Raw genomic sequence first — 25,723 nt, forward strand, 5'->3', positions numbered from 1 at the left:
GTGAGCTGCCCAGGCCCTGATGCAGCAAAGCTGCCCCAAACCATAATATTTCCACCACCATGCTTTACAGTTGGTATCAGGTTCTTTTGGTCAAATACTGTCTTTAGTTTTCGCCAAACATGTCTTCTGGTACTGTGGCCAAATAGCTCTACCTTTGACTCATCTGTCCAGAGCACATTGTTTCAGAAGTTCTGGTCTTTGCCTCGGTGTTCATTGGCAATCTTTAGTCTTGCCCTGATGTTCTTTCTGGACAGCAAAGGCTTCCTCCTGGCACACCTCCCATGTAGAACAAATTTTGCAGCCTCTTTCTAATGGTAGACTCGTGCACTTTGACATCAACAGCGGCAAGAGCTACCTGTAGGTCTCGTGATGACATTCTGGTGTTCTTGAGACTTCTTTCGGCATCTTGCGGTCTGCTCTCAGGCTGAACTTGCTGGGGCGGCCTTGGCCTGAACAAGTTGGCAGTTGTTTGGAATCTTCTCCACTTGTAGATGATCTTCTGGACAGTCGAATGATTGATTTCAAATTGTTTGGAGGTCTTTTTAAATCCATTCCCAGACTCGTAGGCATCTATAACCTTCTTTCTGAAAGCCTCAGAGAGCTCTTTTGATCTCGACATGGTGACGCCGCACACTTCAACAACAAAGAGCAAACCAAACTAAATGTCTGAGGTTTAAATAAGACAGGTCTCTCTAACGATCCTCTCTAACCAATATCCTCTCTAACCTAATCCAAGATCCTCTCTAACGATGTTCTAATCATTTGCACCTGAGCTGGTGCACCTGATTCTAATTTTAGGTATTTGAAGTTGTGATAAATGTAGGGGTGTACTTACTTTTTCCACACGCGAAATTTGCATTTATGTTCATTTAAATTATACAATGGACTACAAAATGTAAATGTTTCATGATATTTGTTATATTATATCACCTTTATCTATCAATATTGTTGAAATCTTCTTCCCCCATCCAAAACCTTGATCTTTTCTACCCCCGCTAATTCACCCCAGATCCACCTTGTTTGAAATTCCAACTTCTTTCCTGGAAGTCCTGGCAGTGTCCATATGTTTTATACCTCTCCCACCGCCCCCTTCCCATGCCCCCCCCCAAAGCCCTCGCCCTCTCTCAGATCTCTCAATGTCTCCATGTCTCTCGGTCCCTGCTCTCAAATGTTGTGTTTGTGTCCTTCCCCCTCTCTCCCCATCTTGTCTACCGCTCCCGATGTTATATGTTTTATGTGTCGGTTTGTCTTTCTGTGTGATTAATGTTCGCTCTTTCACGAGCCTCGATCTTGTATACAAAAAAAAAAAAAAAAAAAAAAAATGAAGATCAAATAGCTGTATGTTGAAATATGTTGAAAAAGTCAAAACTTTACATGGGGTGTACTTACTTTTTCACGTGACTGTAATTACCTCTCTTGATTTATCATTTACCTCGTACGAATACAAACCAAAACCCTGTTAGCTTTACCTATAGCTACCTGGCACTGTGCTGTCTGCTTCCCGTCCGCCGCCGCCCCTGTATCTATTTCCACCCCCAGATCCTTCTCCTGTGTAATTTGCGCCAACACTGCCCCTTCCATCATGTAATCCATATTTTCATTATTCTTACCCATCCACAGCACCTTACACCTAGTTATATTAAATTGCATCTGCCAATCTTTTGCCCAATCGATTAAAGTATTGTTACGTGGTCCTCCCGGTGACTACCTGGTCTCGGTGACCCCCGGACCGTGAGAGGAACTCCGCCAGAAAGATCTATTATTTATGCTCTTTCGTAACGCATAAATCTGAATTCCAATCAATAAGAAACCCCACACCAAGGATCCGGAATAATCAATGATATATTCCCCGAGCAATCAACAACCATCCACAATCAGCAATCAATAGTACAAAGATGTAAACTCATCTATAATAACTCTAAGATGGCCATCTTATACATTCCTCACGTGAGCCCCACTCCCGACTCCCTCCATGGTCAATGTCTCTCTCAATGTCTCCGTACTCCGGTAGTTCGATCTCCGCACGTGGGCGGTTGAACAGACCCTTCCTGACGTGCTTTCACCGGGCACGTCCCGTACCGGGAACAACGGCTGCAGCGCGCACCTCCTGGCCAAGCAAAGCGGGTACAGCAAAGCAGGCAAAGCAACACGCGGCTTGCCCAGCGCGCGCGGCCCAAGGTGCGACCCGTATGCGGCCTTGTAGACGGTGAGGCGAACTGTGCCAGCTGCTTGGTTCCGTGCACGAACCCACGGCAACTTGACGTGTCAAAGGGTAGTTACACGTCCCGGTAACTCCTCTCGCCAGACGGGCTTTTAAACGCCGATTCTGTTACGTTGCTCAATCGATACCGCTCGCGTCCGAGCTCGGCGAGGAAGAAGAAGAATCGTCGCTTCTCCAGGACCTCGTGTCTTTTCTTCTTCCGTTTCCGGTCTCCTTTTTCCCAGAAGGGCTCCTGACCCTTTAATCACAACAACCTTTAATCGAGTCCACATTGATAAGCAAAGACCTGAATAGTAATTCACATACATTCACATAAATATGTAACAGTATCTAGACTTTCTTGAATCTGATCACTACCCCCTTCCCCTTTGGCTTTTATTTCTCTAAATATTTGGAAAACCTACTCCTAACCCACTATCCAAATCATTGATGTAAATTTTAAAATAATAGAAGTCCGTTTTTACTTAAAAAGTCTTTATTAATTAATAATTTCAATTACTTAAATTTATTTATTTATTTTTATAAAGGTCCTTTAGTATGTTTTTTCTTTGAGTTCCAAAATTACCCAAATAAAACTGGTCCAAAATTTCCTTCTGCTATTAAACAGTCCATTTGGCTAAATTCAAGGACATAAGGTAAGTTATGTCATGTGTCATTGTGTCTGTGTCTTTAATGTAGTTCCTCCATGAGCCACGGTCAATGTAAACAAAAGACGAATAACCTCCTTCCACCTTTGGTGGCGGAGGTAATAACAGGTTCGGAGTCGATGCTTAGCCAGGTGTCCCATCTGCAAATGCGGGTTGAATGACCTCATTGTATTTTATCCAATAAAAGCCATTTTGGATTGGACCTTAGCCAAATTTCTTGTACAGATTCAACATATGATTGTCTGCCTTGGCTCATCAAGACTTCATAATCTATTCACAACTTTCTCTTCGGGTAGTGTCTCTAATCGATCAGTACAAAAAAGAATAATATAATTTGTTTTCATTCACATTGGTTATATGGTTAACTAACAAGCTCATTGGGAATGTTGTTGGAGTGCTTTCAGTGGTAATCACAAAGGATCTGTCTCAAAATGATTCGCACAACACATGATCGAAAATTGATGTAAATAGAAGTAGTGTGTAAAAAGAGAGAGTAAAGAAGGTATTTGTTACCTGTATTTCGGGTGTGTGATGGCATACACTATCGGGTTATGAATCGCTGATGCTTTGGCAATAATGGCAGGAATCGAGTTTGTATATGGAGTCAGCAAGTTAGCGTAACTGCAAGAGAGATTGATTAATCACCAGAGTTTATCAATAACCAACAACTATACAGAATGCATATCAATCATATTGTAACGATTTTGAGAAGTGTGTAACGATTTTGAGAAGTGTGTAACGAATTTGAGAAGTGTAACGGGTTTTGAGAAGTGTAACAATTTTGGAGGAAGTGTAATGAATGTGAAAACGTTACAATGTGAACGTTACAAACGTACGGTACCACCCTGTAATGTAAATAATGGTCGCAGTCAGCGTCCTAGTTAATTGCATGAAATATACACGCAGGTCACGATATATCTTTTAAATAGTGTATTTCCTTATTCCACGTAGGCTAAGTATGTGTTTTCCCACTAGATTGACTTTGCATTGTATCAAACAAAATAAGCGTAGGCCCTTCCAATTTCCCCAAAACCTCCCTTCCAATTGCCTTCCGCATTTTGGCTGGTTTTCTTCAAACCACCATTGGCCACGAGGTAAGGTTGGGGAAGAAAGGCGTGTCTCCACCTCGTCGTAAGAGGGAAGGAGTGAACCAGCCCTAACAGCCAATCAACACCGCGGTGAGTGACCCGGTAGGCGTGCCCTCGGAGTCGGCGGCTTGATTTCGCTCGAGGTGATAAAAGCGACTGCAGGGGACTGCTTTACGAGATGACTGGAGATGAGCTGGAGATGACCCTGGGAGAGGAGCAACGAGGCCGCACCAAAGAGAGGCGGTGAGATGCGAAACGCTCCAAGCCAAAGAGGAGAGGTACTCGGCAAGGAGACCAGCTTTGGAGAGACGCGCTGAAAGGAGGGAGACGGCCCCGCCCCAAGAAGGGGAGCAGGTGTGCCGAACCAGCGCGGGACGTCTACCGCGGTGGATACCCGACGGAGGGTTTCCCGCCAAAACCGCGAGGGATTGCGAACTGCGCGCTCCCGACCAAGCGATCCATCTCAAGCCTTACCTGCCTGCAATTATCCCCTGTGTAAGTGTGAACGTCCTGTCCTGTTCGTTTGTATTGGGGCTAAGTAAAAATGAATAGTGTAAGTTAACCATTCGCTGTGTTACTGCTTCTTCCATCCATTGCTGTGTGTGTATAATAAATCTGTTCTTCCTCCGTATTCTTCTTCTTCTTTTTCCTTCTCTTTCGGTCGCTTTAGAGATTTCCCGATTGAATATCTATGGGGCGATCTGGTCAACGTCGGGTGGAATCGGGTTTTAATCGGGGAGTAACTGTTCGGACGCGGTTAAATACACCACCGCTCGGTCAATATAACATCTAAAAGCCGCGTCTGTAACAATTGGTGTCGAGGAGTGGAATTCGGACCTGGGACTAAATTTGTTAGGCCCAAATTTTGGAACACCAATTGTACTATTAGAGTAACAATTGGTGTCGAGGAGGGAGATCGGACCCGAAATCGGACCCGAAGCGCGCTTAACGCGCTCAAAATTACAAGCTGCCGAAATTTATTTTGTTTTATAAAGCAAAACCCGAATTTTGAGATCGCGCCATGGACTATTTCACCAAGTGGCCGGAGGCCTATGCCCTCCCCAACCAAGAAGCAGGGGTGGTAGCACAGGCCTTCGTAGAAGGATTTGTATGTCGGCACGGGATTCCACAGGAGCTGCACACCGATCAGGGTCGAAATTTTGAAAGCCAATTACTAAAAGATGTGTGCAGACTCCTGTCAATTCGGAAAACCAGGACCACGCCCTTGCGGCCACAATCTGACGGGATGGTGGAAAGGTTCAATCGAACATTGATCCAACAACTGGCATTGTTCACCACCACCCGTCAGGATGACTGGGACGAACATCTCCCGTACCTGTTGATGGCCTACCGAACTAGCCAGCACGGGGCCACCGCATGCAGTCCAGCGTTGCTTATGTATGGGCGGGAGTTACGGGCTCCCGCCGACTTGCTATGCGGTCCCGTGCCAAACACCACGGACACACCGCCGAGGGAGGGTTACGCACGTCACCTGGAGGAAGGCATGGAGCGGGTCCATGCCTTCGCCCGCCGCCAGCTCCAGCTGGCGGGGGCCAAGATGAAGCGCAGGTACGACGACCGGAGCCAGGGGAGTCAATACGCTCCGGGGATGAAGATTTGGTTCTTTAATCCCCGGAGGCGGAAGGGAAGGTGCCCAAAACTCACCTCCCCCTGGCAAGGCCCGGGAGTCGTCCTGTCGCAAATCTGTGACGTGGTCATTAAGATCAAAATGGGGCCACGGACCCCCCCTCGGATCGTCCATGCCGACCGGATAAGACCTTATGCCGGCGAGCAGGCGCCCTCATGGATCGCCTCGGCTCTAGATGCCGAGGCAGGGCCCAGTACCTCTTGCGACGGGGGCTCGTAGCATCAGAGGACTGGGGGGATGGTAGTGAGATGCCCCGCGGTGGTGGGATGGCAACGCTGTCATCCCTCACAGACGTGGGGGCAAAGGAGCAATAGCTTATGGGGTTGATGGCAGTGAAAACTAGCCCGGGTGGGTTAGGATATGGTGTGTAGGGATCTAGCGAAGATGACATTAGGTAACGTTAAGTTTAGTTAGTGACTGATACCTGTAGTGGGGACGCAGGTAGTTTAGTGTGGATGATAATGACGTGGGAGCGCAATAGTTTAAAGGGACGACTGGGAAGCGCAAGTTTCAGAGGGGAGTAGTTAGCTGAGATGATGCCGTGCGTGTGAGGATTGAACAGGTGAGAATGGAACAGGTGTGATTGCACAGGTGTGCAACTGAACAGGTGTGTGGAGCAGTGTATGAGTGAGTGATGGTGATGTGTGTTGTGTTGACCAACTGGTCCAGAAAGAGGAGGAGGGTGCAGGTGGCACCAGGTGAGATTGCACAGGTGTGCAACGACAGGTGAATGGAGGACAGGTGTATGGAATAAATGGTATGGAGTATTGGAATGGATGGTCGTGGAGTGGGTATGGTAGAAATTGTGGAGTGGAGTGGATGGTGCGAAGGTGTGAATGGGGGAAGAGTGGACCCCCATCACGGATACCCGGGGCGGGTAGTGTAAGTGTTAGGTAGAGGGTACAGGTAAATTGTGGTTGGATATTGGCATCTGTGGTGCGGTTGGAAGAATGATGTTTGAATGGGTGCATTAGTGTTGTGGAAATGGCTGGGCGTGTAGCCTGTTAGTGTGTGTAGTTGGTTTGGGCACTCCACCACTGTAAGGATGTCGGCCAGGTGAGGCCGCAGGTGGGCTCTGGGAGCCGGTAGTAGTTGTTGTGGATGGGGCCCGAGGATCCGGAGGACAGACCCGGGTGGCCCAGTGCCAGAGGGCACCATGGGGTGACAGAGCCAGGAGAGGGGCTGTCCCCAGTTAGTAAGGTTAGGGTGAGGAGCTAGGTAAGCTCGGGTGGCAACTACGGTGGTGGAGGTGTGCAGGTGGGTAGACCTGTTGGGAGAGCTACACGTCGCGGCCCAGAAATTGTGCGAGGGCACCGGGAGATGAATCGGGGGAGTGAGACCCCAAATTGAGAAGCACCACAGTTTGGTCAATGGGGATTGGTTGTTAGAACCCATAGTGTAAGTGGCCAATGGATTGGCAGGGAAAGACCCCGGGTAGTGTAAAGTGTGTTAAAGTCATTTAGAGGATAGTTAGGATGAAGGATCTCCTCGCACCATCTGCACCCACTCACCTGAGGTGACAGGTAACTCCACACCATGCCATGTTTTATTATTTTTTATTGTGCAAATGTTTGGAATGTGAGACGCATCATGACGTGGGTGTGACATTGTGCGTGATTCCATCTCTGCCTCCTTATGAGGACTGATGATGAATTTGGTGATGGCAAATTTTGGATAGAGGGATTGTGGAGACGAATTTGGTATAGGGGAAATATGGGGAAGACGTGACGGTAGTGACGAATTGGTAATGTGTAGGTTTTGTACATATGGGGTAAGGGCAAGGGTGGGCTAGGTAACAGGGGGGTGACGTACGGTAGGGACGAGCTTTCTCACTTCGCCCTCCGTACGCATTTCACCTTGCATTGCCTTATTGACGTGTACCCTTGTGACCTTACCCCTCGCTCAATTGTCTTTCTTTTGTCTCCCACATGACCTGTGCGCCATTGGGTGCCGATGGGAGCGTGCGTGAGGTGGCCATTGTGCGCCCGAGATTCCCAGAACCAGCATGCATTGCGTTGATGTACCACATTATGGACCGCTGTTCTGCGGCCAAGTACCACTTGATGGACCCCAGGTTCGGGGGCAGGGCACCTCTGTTGGAAACCGGCCATAGTGGCCAGGGAATCTTGCTTGCGGACCTCGGTAAGGTGGCACCTATGCCAAACAGGTGGACCACCCTTAGTTGGCCCCTGAGGCCCTAAATAAAAATGGACACAAGTTGTGCTTTTTATTATGTCCAAATAGGCCGCATGAAGCCAGAAGACGTCGGGAAGAACATCGGCCCAGCAGAGAAAGAGAAGACCACCACCAGTTGTTTTGTTGTGTTTATTATGAACCATGGTGACCGCACCGGATGGTGCTTTTGGGTGCTTTGTGGTGTTTGGGTGCTTTTGGGTGCTTTGGTGGTATTGGTACTGGTGCATCGATGCAATGCGTGCTGTCTCCTCCCTCCCAACAGGAATTTCTTTCTCTTGTTCCCTAAAAAGAAAAAAAAAGAAGAAAAACACAGGTCCTGGGTTGAGTTGTAAATAAGAAATCACGTCATTGTAAATAATGCTCCCCACCGTAAATGTATAGTGTGAGAATAATTCCGTAATTCGGTTAGCTGTGGGCTTGAGTCTGTTAGACAGGATGCAATGCAATAGGGGGACATACTTATTTGTGTTTTAAAATTGTCACACTCAGGGTCAGGTTAATTGTAGAGGGAATTACACCTACGTGCCACACTAAGTTAAAGTTTAATAGGCCCGAGGACGGACCTGAAGAAAGGGGGGTGCAGTGTAACGATTTTGAGAAGTGTGTAACGATTTTGAGAAGTGTGTAACGAATTTGAGAAGTGTAACGGGTTTTGAGAAGTGTAACAATTTTGGAGGAAGTGTAATGAATGTGAAAACGTTACAATGTGAACGTTACAAACGTACGGTACCACCCTGTAATGTAAATAATGGTCGCAGTCAGCGTCCTAGTTAATTGCATGAAATATACACGCAGGTCACGATATATCTTTTAAATAGTGTATTTCCTTATTCCACGTAGGCTAAGTATGTGTTTTCCCACTAGATTGACTTTGCATTGTATCAAACAAAATAAGCGTAGGCCCTTCCAATTTCCCCAAAACCTCCCTTCCAATTGCCTTCCGCATTTTGGCTGGTTTTCTTCAAACCACCATTGGCCACGAGGTAAGGTTGGGGAAGAAAGGCGTGTCTCCACCTCGTCGTAAGAGGGAAGGAGTGAACCAGCCCTAACAGCCAATCAACACCGCGGTGAGTGACCCGGTAGGCGTGCCCTCGGAGTCGGCGGCTTGATTTCGCTCGAGGTGATAAAAGCGACTGCAGGGGACTGCTTTACGAGATGACGAGATGAGCTGGAGATGACCCTGGGAGAGGAGCAACGAGGCCGCACCAAAGAGAGGCGGTGAGATGCGAAACGCTCCAAGCCAAAGAGGAGAGGTACTCGGCAAGGAGACCAGCTTTGGAGAGACGCGCTGAAAGGAGGGAGACGGCCCCGCCCCAAGAAGGGGAGCAGGTGTGCCGAACCAGCGCGGGACGTCTACCGCGGTGGATACCCGACGGAGGGTTTCCCGCCAAAACCGCGAGGGATTGCGAACTGCGCGCTCCCGACCAAGCGATCCATCTCAAGCCTTACCTGCCTGCAATTATCCCCTGTGTAAGTGTGAACGTCCTGTCCTGTTCGTTTGTATTGGGGCTAAGTAAAAATGAATAGTGTAAGTTAACCATTCGCTGTGTTACTGCTTCTTCCATCCATTGCTGTATGTGTATAATAAATCTGTTCTTCCTCCGTATTCTTCTTCTTCTTTTTCCTTCTCTTTCGGTCGCTTTAGAGATTTCCCGATTGAATATCTGTGGGGCGATCTGGTCAACGTCGGGTGGAATCGGGTTTTAATCGGGGAGTAACTGTTCGGACGCGGTTAAATACACCACCGCTCGGTCAATATAACATCTAAAAGCCGCGTCTGTAACAATATAAAACACAGAGTGTGTTTGTACATTTGAACAGATGTCTAATGTCTGTCCCCCTCATAAGGACGATTTCAGGAGGCCTTTAAAGGCCAAACTTTTAACACGACTGTGCTCACAATGGTCAAAAGACCCAAAATTTCGGTTCTTCCGCTTCCGGTCCCTCGAGCAAGGTTGCAACTTCGATGTCTGCACGGCATCAAAGTTTTAAGTATTTTTCCAATTTATGTCTTTGTCAAATTTCCGCTCGGTATTTTATTGTGGATGTGTTACTGTGTGTTTCGAGTTAATCTTGGTTTGCAATTCATAAACTTATGAATAATTAAAATCGTTTTCTGTTCGCCGCGTGTGCGGCCTGGTAACTTGAGGCTTCCCTCACCCTTCGGTGTTTTGTGTATTTAAGTTCTTTCCTTCGCTGTATTGCTTATTTCTTATATTTCCTTTTCTCCCCCTAACTTTCCCGAACGTCTATCCTTTGTTTAACGTTTTATATACAAAAACAAACAAACAAACAAACAAAAAAATTATTATTTCTTTCTCTCCTCACCCCATCCCCTTTATCTCCTTCTTTTCCACCACTTCCTTCCATCTCCAGCCGTAACTCGGCTTTCAAATCTGGGTTTCCTTCATCTCATTTAACCATTTCTTCTTTCTCCAATCCACACCCTCACTTCAGGGACTTTTCTCAGATTGGTTTTCACGGTTTTGTTTAAATATGTTTAAACTTTCCCCTGTTGCGTTTTATTAAGTGGTTTATTACAACACGCTGTTTTTCTTCCTTTTTAAAAGGCTTTTTTCAATTTCCTCTTCAAATCATTCCACTTCAAAAAAAATTCGATCTCTTACAGTCATTTATCTCTACATTCTCCAAACTCATTCATCCCACCCCTCCTCTATCGTTTTCAAACGGATCTCTGACTTGAAAATCACAATAAACCCAGGTTGTAATAAATGTTTGTTTTTCATTAATCACCCACTTTATAAACTCCCCCCTCACCCCTCCCCTCCTAAACTCCCCTCTCAACCCTCCCCTCCTAAACTCCCTCCTCACCCCTCCCCATCAAAACTCCCCCCTCACCCATCCCTTCAAACTCCCCCCTCACCCCTCCCCTTCAAATCTCCCCTGCTACAATCTCTCTCCAAATCTCCCCCCTACCACCTCCTCCTCAAAGTTTCCACCTCCCCACTTCATCTCCCTTACATCACATACCTCCACCTCCTCCAACCTTCGACTATGCTCTGCCCCCCCTCAAACAACACCTCACTGTCCCTCTTCCCATCACCATCAACCCTTTTGTGTCCTCCTCATCCTTCCCTTTCTCCTAACTCTTCTGCAATCTCCGACACACTGTCAACAGCTCTCCCGACCTCCCCCTCTCACCCCCCTCTTCTTACCGTACCCCTCCCCTCCCCTGTCATGTACCCGATGCTCCCCCTCCCTCTTCCTTAACGGTATGGACCTCAAACATCTGGGGCCTTCACTCAAACCTGATTGATCTCTCCATACAGGTTGCTTCGACAAACCAGCCATAATCTGCTTAACAGAAACTTTCTTCCTTCAAGATGTCTCTGATTCTTTAATATCTCCTCCTGGTTACTCCCTCCTCCGGTATGATAGACCTGAGCCTCGTCCTGGTGGTGGGGTGGCTATCTTTATCAAAAACTCTCTTCCTCACTCTCCTTGCACTGCCCTCTCTCCACCCCACCCCCAGGAGTACCTCTGGCTATGGCTTCCTCTCCGCTCCCACCTTTTGTTCATATGTGTTCTGCACCATCTTCCAAACAGTGATGACTCTATTTACATCTCCCTGTCTGACAACATGGACCAACTTCTGTCCACTCATCCAAACTATCTCTTCCTCATATGTGGCGACTTCAACTGTCATCATGCCAGCTGGTTGGGTGTTGGTTTCTCACCAGCCATGGCATCTCAGCAAAGGACTTCTGCGACTCACTGGGACTGACACAATCTGTCAATTTCCCGACCTGGATCTCAGTCAATGGAGTATATTCTCTTCTAGACTTGCTTTTGACTAACTTCCTTGCAAATGTCTGCTGCTCTCCTTCTGCTCCAATCGGTTCTTTTGATAATTTCCTTGTTAAAGTGGATATCTCTCTGACCATTCTCAGAGAGCCTCCTCATCGCCGACGAGTCTGGCATTTCACTCAGGCTGACTGTCACGGTCTCCAAGCAGCCATCAATCATCTGGACTGGTCTCCCATCTCTACTGCCTCTGACATCAACTCTTCCTGGGAATTCTTCCAAAGCAAACTGCTCTCTCTCATGCACAGATTTATCTCATCTCATCTTCAGTTGTCATACCGTTCCTCCCATCCATGGTACACTGAAGCTTGTGGTGAGGCAGTTGCCATGAAGCAACTTGCCTTCACCTCATGGAAGGCTAATCCAACTGAAGGAAATCTCAGTTCCTTTCACAAAGCTCGGAACAAGTGTTTGTCTACCCTCAGGAGAGCCAGGAAACAATATCTCTCCGTTCTCAAGACTGAACTCTCTTGTCTGTCTCCCTCTTCCAAATCTTGGTGGCGTCTGGTAAAATCTGTTTCTGGTGTTTGTTCCCCTTCCATCCCCTCCCTTACCTCAAACAGCTACACAGCTGACACCGCACATGAAAAAGCCGAATGCCTCAACTCTGTGTTTGCCTCAAAATCTTGTGTCCCGAACCCATCTCTCTCTACACCCACCTTTCCCAGTCGAACCCAGCTGCTCCAGGACTCTGTGTCCTTCTCTCCTGACAAGGTGAAGAAGTTTTTGTTAAACCTCGACTCTGATTCTGCAACTGGACCAGATGGCATCAGCCCACGGGTCCTAAATTCCTGCTCTGCCGCTCTATCTCACCCTCTCTCTGTTCTCTTCTCCCTCTCCTTTGCGCAAGGTCATCTACCATCAGCTTGAAAATCAGCCAACATTACCGCTTTACACAAAAAGGTGCAAAAACAGATCCTTGCAACTACAAACCAATCAGCTTGCTCCCAATAATAAGCAAGGTCATGGAATCAATCATCGCTTCTGACATTAGATTTTCCTCTCCTCCAATGGCTTGATCTCGGATCATCAATTTGGATTCAGATCAGGTCATTCTACTCTGGACATGCTGGTTCTGCTGTCTCAACAATGGATGAAGGTCCTCAATGCCAAACGGGAAATCAGAGCTGTCTCGCTTGACATATCACGTGCCTTCAATACAGTCTGGCACCCTGCTCTGCTCACCAAACTCTCCTTCTACGGTATCCATGTATATATCTTATAGTGTCCTCCACGCATGGCTTGCAGCCTTTCTCACTGGTCACAGTCAACGTGTGGCCCAATCTGGAGTTCTTCAAGGCAGTGTTATGGGCCCTGTGCTTTTTCTGGTCTTCATCAATGATCTCTCCAACTCTCTGGAAAATCCTCTCTATCTCTTTGCTGATGACTCCACTCTCTGCCGCTCCATGCCTCATCCCTCAGATTGGCAGTCTGCAGCTTCCTCACTCTCTGCAGACCTGGACAAAATCACAGACTGGTCAAACAAGTGGAACATGTCTTTCAATCCTGACAAATCTCACACTCTTACTATGTCTCTCCGAAAAGACCGACTGGACAACCCTCCCATCTACTTTCTCAACAATCCTCTCCAAGAAGTTCTGTCGCTCAAGCTTTTGGGTCTCACTATCTGCCATGATCTTTCCTGGGAAAACCACATTTTCAAGGTGGCCTCCAAAGCCAGTCGCCGACTGGGCATCATCCATCATGCAAAGTCCTTCCTTGTCACACCTGAACTCCTCACCACATACAAGGCTTTCATCCACAGCTCAATGGAATACTGTTCTCTCCTCTGGGCTGAGTGCTCCTTCCTGAAACCCAGCTCGGCTTCACGCTGTTGAAACCAAAGCTTTCAGAATCATTGTATTCTCCCGCGATGAAGCTAACTCCGAGGGCCTTTCACTCACTCACCACAGGCAGGTTGGTGGTCTTTCTGTCTTCTACAGACTCCTCTCCAGCCTTGTTCCCCCAGCTCTGTCTGTGCTTTGTCCCCCAAATATTCCTACAGGTTGCACAAGAGCTGCCTGCAACCCTCTTCTGGTTAAACTGCCAAAATCAAGACTCTCTATTCACCTTCACTCTTTCATTCCTCTTTTCTCCTGCCTCTGGAACAAACTCCCTCAATCTATTCAATCCCACTCCTCTCTCCAGGTCTTTAAAACAGCTGTTCACCACCATCTCTTGTCTTCCCCCATCCAAAACCTTGATCTTTTCTACCCCCGTTAATTCACCCCAGATCTACTTTTTTGAAATTCCGACTTCTGTCCTGGAAGTCCTCGCAATGTTAATGTGTTTTATACCTCAACCCTTCCTGTGCCTCCTCCCCCCAAGCCCTCTCCCTCCCACAGATCTCCCGATGTCCCTGCTCTCAAATGTTGTACTTGTGTGCTTCCCTCTCTCTCCCCATCTTGTCTCCCACTCAATTTATCTTATGTTTTATGTCAGTTTGTCTTTTTGTGATTAATGTTAGCTCTTACACGAGCCTCGATCTTGTATACAAAGAAAAAGAAAAAAAAAGACCCCGAGGACCCAAAATACCCTGAGGACCTCAAACACCCCAAGGACACCAAAGACCGAAAAGACCCAAAGGACCCAAAATACCCCGAGGGCCCAAAAACACCAGAGGACTCAAAAGGCCGAGAGGATACCAAATCAAATACAAACAAGAGAAAAATGACCACAGTGTGGTCACCAGCTGCGACGTGTAGAATCATGAGGATATCCGTTGCAATATGTTCTTACCTCATACCAACGCACGTCCGAGTGTATGCGCATGCGCTATTCAAAAAGGCACCCCGACAACAAGAACAACAACGCGGTCCTCTCATAGAGCTGCTCATCACAGCTAAAAAGGTTTCCGAGGACGCGAAAGACCCAAAAGACCTGGAGGACCCAAAAGATCCCGAGGACCCAAAATAAGCAGAGGACCCAAAAGACTCAAAAGACCCTGTGGACTCCAAAGACCCAAAATACCCTAAGGACCCAAAAGACGGCCATGATAAAGAAGTCCATCAGGACAGCCACGATCCAAGTGAGGACCCAAAAGACCAAAAGAAGAGTAATTAGTCTCTTCTATTGGAATTGTAGATGGTGACTTGCTAACTAAGCCTCAAGGGTGGTGTCCAGAAGCATTTTTAAAATAGCGATAAATACAAGACACAGGGAGGTGAAATTCGCTGCATTTAATGTGCAACACGCATACAGTAAAGTGAGTGTTCATTTATGTCTGAGATATCTAGGAAATAAAGAAGATATAAAAACATCTGATGCTCGGCCGAAGCTTCACACTTTGACATGCTCACGAGGCTGTATCCTCAAAATGAAACGTCCCAGAAGAAATAAAAAAAACATCGGGCCACATTTGTACATGTGTTTTAAAATATCGCTTTTCTTGCTACGAAACATCATGTCTTCCAGTCTCCTTGAATATTCCAAATAAAATAACCACACCGTCATTTTTGACAGGGTTTTGTACTAGTATATACATATATTACACCTCTAGCTTGTTGGAGCAGTGAGGCACATAAAGTGTCCCATAACAGCTGAATCTGCACGATCTATGAGCAACAATGTCCATGTGCCACAAGAGCACATAACCTCTGCCTTCACTGCCCATCAACCAGCAGGTGAGATTGCAGTCGGGCACAACATGAATCCAGAAGATCTATATAATAATAGCGTAAGGACTCGACTTTGTTATCCCTTTTACGCCGCACCCAGTGACCCAATGCCCACGGCATGAATGGATTTACGATCTACGAACCGCGCTCTTTGTTTATCACGTACAGCCATACTCGAAAAATCTGAATTAGCCGACGTTGGGGCCCAAAAGCATCCGATTAACTGCCGAAACGACGCCATCGTATTGGCGCCTGCTGGGTGAAGGCGAAGCAAGCCGTCCGCTGATTGGACAGGCGAAGGCGAAAGCAAGCCGTCCACTGAGTGGACAATCCAGAGCATGCATTTGTGCCGGTGTCGTCGATCGCGGTGTACGCTAACCTCATCAGGTGGGTTTACCATAATTTCTTCCAACCGCGCTCTTTGTTTATCACGTACAGCCATACTCGAAAAATCTGAATTAGTCGACTTTGGGGCCCAAACGCATCCGATTAACTGCCGATACGACGCTATCTTATTGGCGTCTGCTGGGTGAAGGCGAAGCAAGCCGTCCGCTGATTGGACAGTCGAAGGCGACAGCAAGCCGTCCACTGAGTGGACAATCCAGAGCATGCATTTGTGCCGGTGTCGTCGATCGCAGTGTATGCTAACCTCATCAGGTGGGTTTACCATAATTTCTTCCATATACTGTGATTACAACGAAGTGAAACCGATCAGCAGCCCATCAGTATCATATAAAGCAATAAATACCAAGGCTTCAGCTTCTGAAAGCTTAAAACAAAGTGTACTTCGCCGAGTGATGAAAAGTAGGCGTAGGCCTAGGCCTGAACAGAAGGTGCTATTCGATGCTGTGTGTGCTGCAGTGGTGGAGGTTCAGAGTAAATCACCGCCACGACCTCGCTGTTATTTTCTCGATGGTCCTGGCGGTAGTAGCAAAACTATGCTTTACAATACGTTGATTTCATTTCTCCGTGGTCAGAATCTCAGAGTTGCTTCAAGTGCATGTACAGGCATTGCCGCCACACTGCTCAACGGTGGTCGGACTGTTCACAATCTGTTCAAGCTTCCAGTCCCTATCATTGATACGTCTACCTGCAATATAGCACCAAACGCTGCCCATGCTGAATTGCTTCGATCAGTCAACATGTTTATTGTTGATGAAACATCAATGGTCCCCTTACATGCTCTCAATGCCATCGATATAGCACTGAGAGATATAACTGCTACAGACGTTCCCTTCGGTGGAAAAAAATTTCTTCTTGGTGGTGACTTCAGACAGGTACTTCCATTTGTCCCGAAGAAGCCACGTGCAGTCATTGTCGAAAACTGTCTGAAACGTTCTCATCTTTGGCACCATTGTACTGTTGTAAAACTGTGGAAAAACATGCGAGCCAACGAGGACCAACAAGATTTCGCTAAGTGGCTGATTGAACTTGGCAATGGTCAACTTCACAAGCCTTTCCCCGACACTCACCCGGAATGTATCGCACTTCCCTCCCAATTTAACATTGTAAAGGGAAAAATAATTGACTATGTTTTCGATGATGTGTCAGAAGCAAATCTTGCTCAAACAGTTATTCTGAGCCCCACCAACGAACATACTCTGAAGCTAAATGATGAGGTCTTGGACAGAATTCCTGGTCCAAAGACAGTCTACTACAGCACTGATTGCACCATTTCTGATGACAATGAAGAGGCTCAGAGCTATCCAATTGAGTTTCTCAACAGCATAACACCTTCGGGGATGCCGCCCCACCGTCTAAGCCTCAAACCAGGGGCTATTATAATGCTTCTCAGGAATCTCGATATTCGTCAAGGTCTTTGCAATGGCACTAGACTTCGCCTTCACCACCTTCATTCTCACGTACTTGAAGCAGAAATACTAACAGGTGCCCACCAGGGACAACGAGCTCTTATACCCCGTATCAGACTCGCCCCATCTGATGCCAGTTTACCCTTCGTTCTACAGCGAACTCAGTTTCCTGTTCGCCTGGCATATTCAATGACCATAAATAAAGCCCAGGGCCAAACATTCCGTAAACTGGGTATCTATTTGCCTGCTCCTGTCTTCTCCTACGGCCAGTTATATGTGGCATGTTCAAGAGCACGGTCGTTCAAAGATGTGCATATCAAGGTTGATAATACGAGTACGCAAGGAGTCGTCAGAGGCTTGACTATTACCCCAAACATTGTTTATCCAGAAGTTTTAAAATAATTTCAACCTCTGATACTGCGCTCATTGTATTATATTCCTACTGCTCTGCCTTGACATTGACGCTTACCAATGCGCCAGTATGGGGGCTAATTCCAGTCGATTTACTGATCCGTTCATTTTTTTAAAGTCTATGGTTCTACTGCTGTTCCTTTCCATTGACACATACCACTGCGCCAGTGTGGCCAGAGTGGTGCTATGCCGATTCCTATTACGAATCCATTCATTTTTCAAAAGTATATCGTAGCGTTGTCATTTAAGTAGATTGCAATAAATACGTTGTTCATATACGCACTCTTCATTCTCATCTTTCTTCCTAACTCTTACTCGGACAAGCAAATCCCCTATGCCATCCATAATGGTACACTCTATCCATACACCACATCCTCCCTTCCGTGGATGTTCCACGGGTTTCGGCTAGTATTTTAATATTTTAAATAGAAGCCAAATCATTCTCGAGTCGGTCTTTGGTGGATGCACATTTGTTGTTACTGGTCGAAATGTTGAGCCATTGCTTGTTCAATTAAAGGTTGGAGAACTCAAAATGAATTCATATATATACATACATACATACATATAGGGTCAGGGAAAAGCTACACGATTGTGTTGTGATTTCAGCCTCATCTACACGTCGCAGGTTTTCAATAGCTCCGCATTGCTGTTGTTGTTCTTCTTGTTGGAGGTCGATTTTTGAAATGTGCACCCATTGGTTGGGCAGCAACATAACAATGTGTTCATTTCATGTCTGTATTTAACTGTACCGGTACTCAACAGAAATTGCCTATTAGCCCGACCCTGCACAGCAGAAGATGGGGTATTGTAATCACGTGTGTGTGTGTGTGTGTGTGTGTGTGTGTGTGTGTGTGTGTGTGTGTGTGTGTGTGTGTGTGTGTGTGTCGCCCGTACCTTTTCTACCATTTGAGTTTTGTTATCAAATTTTCACCAAACCTTTCTTATCATAATACAGAGAAGGAAAATTAATAATTTTGTCAAGAGGTCAAATGATTAAAGGTCAGTGCCACCTAAAATTATCAATTTTCATCCAATTGATCTGAAATTTCAATTTGCCATTTGAGTTTTGTCATCAAATTTTCAACAAAGCTTTATTGTGAGAATATGGAGAAGGCAAATTAATAATTTGGTCAAAAGGTCAAAGGTCAGTGACATAAATCGTCAATTTTAATCCTATTCACCTGAAATTTTGAGAATTTGCAAATTGGGTCACTGAATTGATTCACCAATCGAAAGCAACAAGCTGATTGTTTTGTTTTTTTTAGATCAAAAGGTCAAAGGTCAAGGTTGCATAATATCACCAATTTTCACCAAATTGACCTGAAATTTTAAGAATTTGCATATTGGGTCACTGAATTGGTTCACCAATCAAAAGCCAGAAGCTGATTATTTATTTAGATCTAAAACTCAAAGGTCACCGCTGCATAAAATATATTTTCATTTTGTATTTTTTTTTCAAACTGTTTTCGTTCTTTTTAGCATACATAAGAAGATGAAGAAGACGACTGAATACAAACGGACATGGCCGGGCTTTGCATTTTCACATGCTTTCTAGTTTTACGTTATGTCTCAATTTTCTTTGTATTAATAAAAGTGTGCAAATGGACAATGTCTTTTGCCTCACCCTGTATATACTCGTATAGTATGTCATGCACATCTGTATCTCAAAATAAATCTTTTTTTTTGGCAACCTATAGCAGTATTAAAGTCCAACTTACTCTCCTGTCTGCAGTTCACCGAACGCAAATTTCATAGTTGCAGCGTTTTTTTTTTTGTTTTTTTTTTGTTTTTTTTGTATACTGAATCGAGGCTCGTGAAAGAGCTAACATTTATTTCACAAACAAATCAACCAGACAAACAAAATATATAAAAAGAGGGAGCGGAAGACAAGATGGGGAGAGAAGGGGAAGCACACAACCACAACATTTGAGAGCAGGGAGAAGTGTGGGAGGGAGAGGGCTTGGGGGCAGGAGGCGTGGGAAGGGGGGGGGGGGGGCGTGGGAGAAGTATAAAACACAAGGGGACCGAAAATGCCAATTGCCAATATGCCATTCCTATATTCTATATGCGTACATTCTAATCATTAATAAAATCAGCTGAAGAGCCCATCTACGACGCAAATCAAACTAGAACAAGAATCAACTATAACGGCACAGCAAATCAAATTATTTTGTGTGCACATAAATCTTTACAATTGAATTCTAGCTGAAGTTTCTCCAAAAAAGTTATGTACTCATTTTAAATTTATGAAAAATGCAATCCCTGGATTTTTGTCTCCATCACAACATACATACATACATACATACACATATATGCACATATGCCATAGCTTCATTATATCATGATGATGTGCTCAATGAAGTGTTGAAGCAATACTCACCCGGCCCAGGCAATGAGTGCCACACAAGAGTAAGGAGACCAGGAAATGACGAAGAGCAGGATTATAATGAGAGCAATTTTAGCGAGACGCCATTCTCCTTTTAGCCTCTTATCTGCTTGTCTTGTCTCACCACGTTTTGAGGAGCCAAGAGTCTGCACCTCCCTAAGTGAAATCAGATGACAAACAAATATAGCATTCAGCCTAGTTTTATCGATGATACACTTCTACCGACATACTGACAAAGAGAGCTGAAATGAAATTATCGTCACCATAATCCAATGCGGATATTACCGTATAGTTTGAAATGGTTGTTATTTTTTTGTTTTTTTTTTGTATACAGAATCGAGCCTCGTGCAAGAGCTAACACATTGAACATGAAAACATGCACAGCCACATAAAACATACGATGAAGGGAGCAGGAGACGGGAGGGAGAGGGAAGCACACAAGCACAACAGTAGAGAACAAGGACGTCGGTAGATCTGTGGAAGGAGGAGGGCTGGAGAGGAGGGATGGGTACACGGTACAAAGCAAATGAACACTTCTCGGAATTTCAGAAAAGAAGTTGGGGATTGAAAGAGGCAGATTTGCGGTGTTTTAACGGGGGTAGAAAAGATCATGGTTTTGGATTGGGGAAGAAAAGAGATGGTGGTGAACAGCTGTTTTAAAGACCTGGAGGGAGGAGAGGGATTGAAGAGAGTGTGGGAGTTTGTTCCAGAGGCGGGAGAAAAGAGGAATGAAGGAGTGAAGGTGAGCAGAGAGTCTTGATTTTAGCAGTTTCACCAGAAGAGGGTTGCTGGCAGATCTTGTGCGACCTGGAGGAATATTTGGGGGACAGAGCACAGACAGAGCTGGGGGTGCTAGGCCGGAGAGGATTTGGTAGAAGACAGAAAGACCACAAACCTGCCTGTGGTGAGTAAGTGAAAGGCCCTCGGAGGTAGCCTCATCACGGGAGATTCCAATGATTCTGAACGCTTTGGTTTCAACAGAGTGAAGATGACCTAGGTGTGAGGCAGGAGCACCAGCTCAGAGGGGAGAGCAGTATTCCATTGAGCTGTGGATGAAAGCCTTGTATGTGGTTAGGAGCTCAGGCGTGCCAAGGAAGGACCTCACACGACGGAGGATGCCCAGTCGGCGACTGGCTTTGCAGGCCAGCTTGGAAATATGGTTTTCCCAGGAAAGATCATGGCAGATAGTGAGACACAAAAGCTTGAGTGACAGAACTTCTTGGAGAGGATTGTTCAGAAAGTGGATGGGAGGTTTGTCCAGTCGGTCTTTTCTGAGAGACATAATAAGAGTGTGAGATTTGTCAGGATTGAAAGACATGTTCCACTTGTTTGACCAGTCTGTGATTTTGTCCAGTTCTGCAGAGAGTGAGGAGGCTGCAGACTGCCGATCTGAGGGATGAGAAATGGAGCGGCAGAGAATGGAGTCATCAGCAAAGAGATAGAGAGGATTTTCCAGAGAGTTGGAGAGATCATTGATGAAGACCAGAAAAAAAGCACAGGGCCCAGAACACTGCCTTGGGGAACTCCAGCCAGAACAGGAAGGGGCGATGAGAGAAATCTATTTAGGGCCACACGTTGACTACGACCAGAGAGGAAGTCCGCAAGCCATGTGTGGATATTTCCATGGATACCATAGGAGGAGAGTTTTGTGAGCGGAGCGGGGTGCCAGACCGTATTGAAGGCACGTGATATGTCAAGGGAGACAGCTCTAATTTCCTGTTTGGCATTGAGGACCTCCATCTATTGTTGAGACAGCAGAAGCAACATGTCCAGAGTAGAATGACCTGGTCTGAATCCAAATTGATGATCAGAGATCAAGCCATTGGAGAAGAGGAAGGATTTGATGTCAGAAGCAATGATGGATTCCATAACCTTGATGATTATTGGGAGAAGTCTGATTGGTCTGTTGTTGCAAGGATCTGTTTTTGCACCTTTTTTGTGTAAAGCGGTAATGTTGGCTGATTTCCAAGCAGATGGCAGATTAACTTGAGCAAAAGAGAGGGTGAAGAGAACGTAGAGAGGGTGAGATGGATCGGCAGAGCAGGATTTCAGGACCCGTGGGCTGATGCTGTCTGGTCCAGTTGCAGAATCAGAGTCGAGGTTTGATAAAAACTTCTCCACCTTGTCAGGAGGAAAGGAGACAGAGTCCAGGAGCAGCTGGGTTCGACTGGGAAAGGTGGGTACAGAGACACAAGATGGGTTTGGGACACAAGTTTTGAGGCAAACACAGAGTTGAGGAATTCGGCTTTTTCACGTGCGGTGTCAGCTGTTTAGCCGTTTGAGGTAAGGGAAGGGGGGGGGGGGGTAGATGGAGGGGAACACCAGAAACAGATTTGAAAATGTTGTCGATGGATTCGGACTAAGCTTGGTGGACAAGTGTGAGTGTGTGACAAGGACGAATTGATTTGATTTTGGTTAAGGCTCTGATGCAGATCCAGCCTACCGAGTGCCGTTCTAGTTTCACATGGAACTGCACCAAAGAAGGTTTTTTTTAAGGAATGTTGCTGTTTAAGAAAGGCATTCATACAATGTGTAATGGAAAAGCAGATTGTTTATCAAATAATTTGGTGTGAAATTTATTATTATTGATATTGATTTTATTTTTTATTTTTTATCATTAATAAAGAATTTTTTATTATTGTTGTACACCGCTCCTTTCCGATGCCATCTCCAGGCATTGCAAAACGTCATTGCTGGGCACCGAAGGGGGCTCGGCAGTGACGCACGCTGAAAGGGAGTACTCAGTTTTCACTCTGGTTGTTTTTGTACACCACTCCTTTCCTATGCCATCTCCAGGCATTGCAAATCGTCATTGCCGGGCACTGAAGGGGGCTCGGCAGTGACGCACGCTGAAAGGGAGTACTCAGTTTTCACTCTGGTTGTTTTTGTACACCACTCCTTTCCTATGCCATCTCCAGGCATTGCAAAACGTCATTGCTGGGCACCGAAGGGGGCTCGGCAGTGACGCACGCTGAAAGGGAGTACTCAGTTTTCACTCTGGTTGTTTGTTTGTTTGTTTTCTTGTTTGTTTGTTTGTTTGTCCGGGCGATATCTCAGCCATCCTTTGAGCTAGGAAGCTGAAATTTCGGCACAATAGTGAGCAAGTACTTTGTCAAAAAACGGTGCCCCGGTGCTTCGCAGGGCGATTCAATAGTTTGTGTGTCATCTCTCCAATGCACGTTAAACTGGGCATCTCACTCTTTAATTGACGTGCAATTCAGGTCAGGTCAGTTTTTTGGGAATGCCAAATTTGGTGTGAAATTTATTATTATTGATATTGATTCTTTATTTTATTTTTTATTATTAATAAAGAATTTTTTATTATTGTTGTACACCGCTCCTTTCTGATGCCATCTCCAGGCATTGCAAAACGTCATTGCCGGGCACCGAAGGGGGCTCGGCAGTGACGCACGCTGAAAGGGAGTACTCAGTTTTCACTCTGGTTGTTTTCTTTCTTGTTTGTTTGTCCAGGCCCGCTATCGATATCGATATGTCCAGGCGATATTGTATACCAAATGTTTCAATGTTCTATCAAAAAGCGAACAATCTTTACCTTAACCACTGCACTATGGTGTGTTGATGCGGAAGATGTCCGTCAGCCTGTGGCAAAGCCACAGTATGTAATATGTATCAAAAATTTGTTGAGTTGCTATGGTGACACAAATTTGTGCTGCATCACTGACATTTACACATTAATTTTAACAACCATGTGTTGTCTGCCACACAAATATTGTTTGTGACAGCCATTAGAAAAGCAGCCAAAGGGTTCATTAACAAGGAAGTTGGGAACTTGTTGTAAAAAGATAATGCTCTGACTGTGTGTGTGTGGTGTGTGTGTTGTGTGCGTGTGTGTGCCTGAATGTCTCTGTGTGTGTGTGTGTGTGTGTGTGTCTGCGTGTGTCTTTGTTTCTACGTGTGTGTGTGTGTGTGTGTGTCTTTGTGTGTGTGTGTCTGTGTGTCTGTGTGTCTGTGTGTGTGTGTGTGTGTGTGTGTGTGTGTGTGTGTGTGTGTGTGTGTGTGTGTGTGTGTGTGTATGCAGTGGCGTAGTGATGGTTTGTCGCGCTCGGGGCGAAGGTCAAAAGTATCGCCCCCTGCAGGCACTGACGTAGTCATAAATTCCTATTGAGGGGTCCATATGAAAGAGATTAAGCTTCCCCAGCGGAATCAGCAGCAGAGTCCTGGAACCTGATCAAAATGAGAATAGATTTAGATATGATCTCCTGAGATGATTCGGCAAATTAACTACAAAGAATCCACAAGAATTCCGATACTTCTAAACACTCGCAATGTTAAGGTGTATACATCAGTTTAATAGGTCCTTCCATAACATGGTATGACTATCACAAAATAAATAACAAAAACAATGATAACATTGTAACAAAGCATTCATTAATACTAATATATTAACAACAATAATAATATTAGTCAGCTTAACTTACAAGTTAGGAAGGGACGGCCAGCTTAACATCCACCAACTAATGCCGTCAGATGGGATGGCCAGCTTAACATCCATTAACTCATGTCGACAGATGGGACAGCCAGTTTAACATCCACCAACTAATGTCGACAGATAGGACGGCCAGCTTAACATCCATCAACTAATGCCGGCAGATGGGACGGCCAGCTTAACATCCACCAACTAATGCCGACAGATGGGATGGCCAGCTTAACATCCACCAACCAATGCCGACAGATGGGATGGCCAGCTTAACATCCACCAACTAATGCCGACAGATGGGATGGCCAGCTTAACATCCACCAACTAATGCCGACAGATGGGATGGCCAGCTTAACATCCACCAACCAATGCCGACAGATGGGATGGCCAGCTTAACATCCACCAACCAATGCCGACAGATGGGACGGCCAGCTTGACGTCCATCAACCAATGCCGACAGATGGGATGGCCAGCTTAACATCCATTAACTCATGTCGACAGATGGGACAGCCAGTTTAACATCCACCAACTAATGTCGACAGATAGGACGGCCAGCTTAACATCCATCAACTAATGCCGGCAGATGGGACGGCCAGCTTAACATCCACCAACTAATGCCGACAGATGGGATGGCCAGCTTAACATCCACCAACCAATGCCGACAGATGGGATGGCCAGCTTAACATCCACCAACTAATGCCGACAGATGGGATGGCCAGCTTAACATCCACCAACTAATGCCGACAGATGGGACGGCCAGCTTAACATCCACCAACCAATGCCGACAGATGGGATGGCCAGCTTAACATCCACCAACTAATGCCGACAGATGGGATGGCCAGCTTAACATCCACCAACTAATGCCAACAGATGGGATGGCCAGCTTAACATCCACCAACTAATGCCGACAGATGGGATGGCCAGCTTAACATCCACCAACCAATGCCGACAGATGGGATGGCCAGCTTAACATCCACCAACCAATGCCGACAGATGGGACGGCCAGCTTGACGTCCATCAACCAATGCCGACAGATGGGATGGCCAGCTTAACATCCACCAACCAATGCCGACAGATGGGACGGCCAGCTTAACATCCACCAACTAATGCCGACAGATGGGACGGCCAGCTTGACGTCCATCAACCAATGCCGACAGATGGGACGGCCAGCTTGACGTCCACCAACTAATTCCAACAGATGGGACGGCCAGCTTGACGTCCATCAACCAATGCCGACAGATGGGACGGCCAGCTTGACGTCCATCAACCAATGCCGACAGATGGGACGGCCAGCTTAACATCCACCAACTAATGCCGACAGATGGGACGGCCAGCTTGACGTCCATCAACCAATGCCGACAGATGGGACGGCCAGCTTAACATCCACCAACTAATGCCGACAGATGGGACGGCCAGCTTGACGTCCATCCGAGGG

The 25,723-nt window shown here is 46.1% G+C and overlaps 1 protein-coding gene across 1 annotated transcript in view; it reads right to left on the reverse strand.

Annotated features, from left to right (window-relative positions):
- The window catches only part of LOC137433108 (melanopsin-like), a 77,663-nt gene that overhangs the window by 13,872 nt on the left and 38,068 nt on the right, over positions 1–25,723 (reverse strand). The window contains exons 6-7 of the mRNA XM_068125564.2: positions 19,845–20,006; positions 3,382–3,489 (exon numbers count right to left, since the gene is read on the reverse strand). Coding sequence (XP_067981665.2) covers positions 3,382–3,489; positions 19,845–20,006 — 270 coding nt within the window. The remainder of the gene's footprint in view (positions 1–3,381; positions 3,490–19,844; positions 20,007–25,723) is intronic.

Source organism: Myxine glutinosa, chromosome 8 (genome assembly GCF_964187855.1).
Source record: "Myxine glutinosa chromosome 8, kmMyxGlut1.1, whole genome shotgun sequence".
Lineage (NCBI taxonomy): Eukaryota > Metazoa > Chordata > Myxini > Myxiniformes > Myxinidae > Myxine > Myxine glutinosa.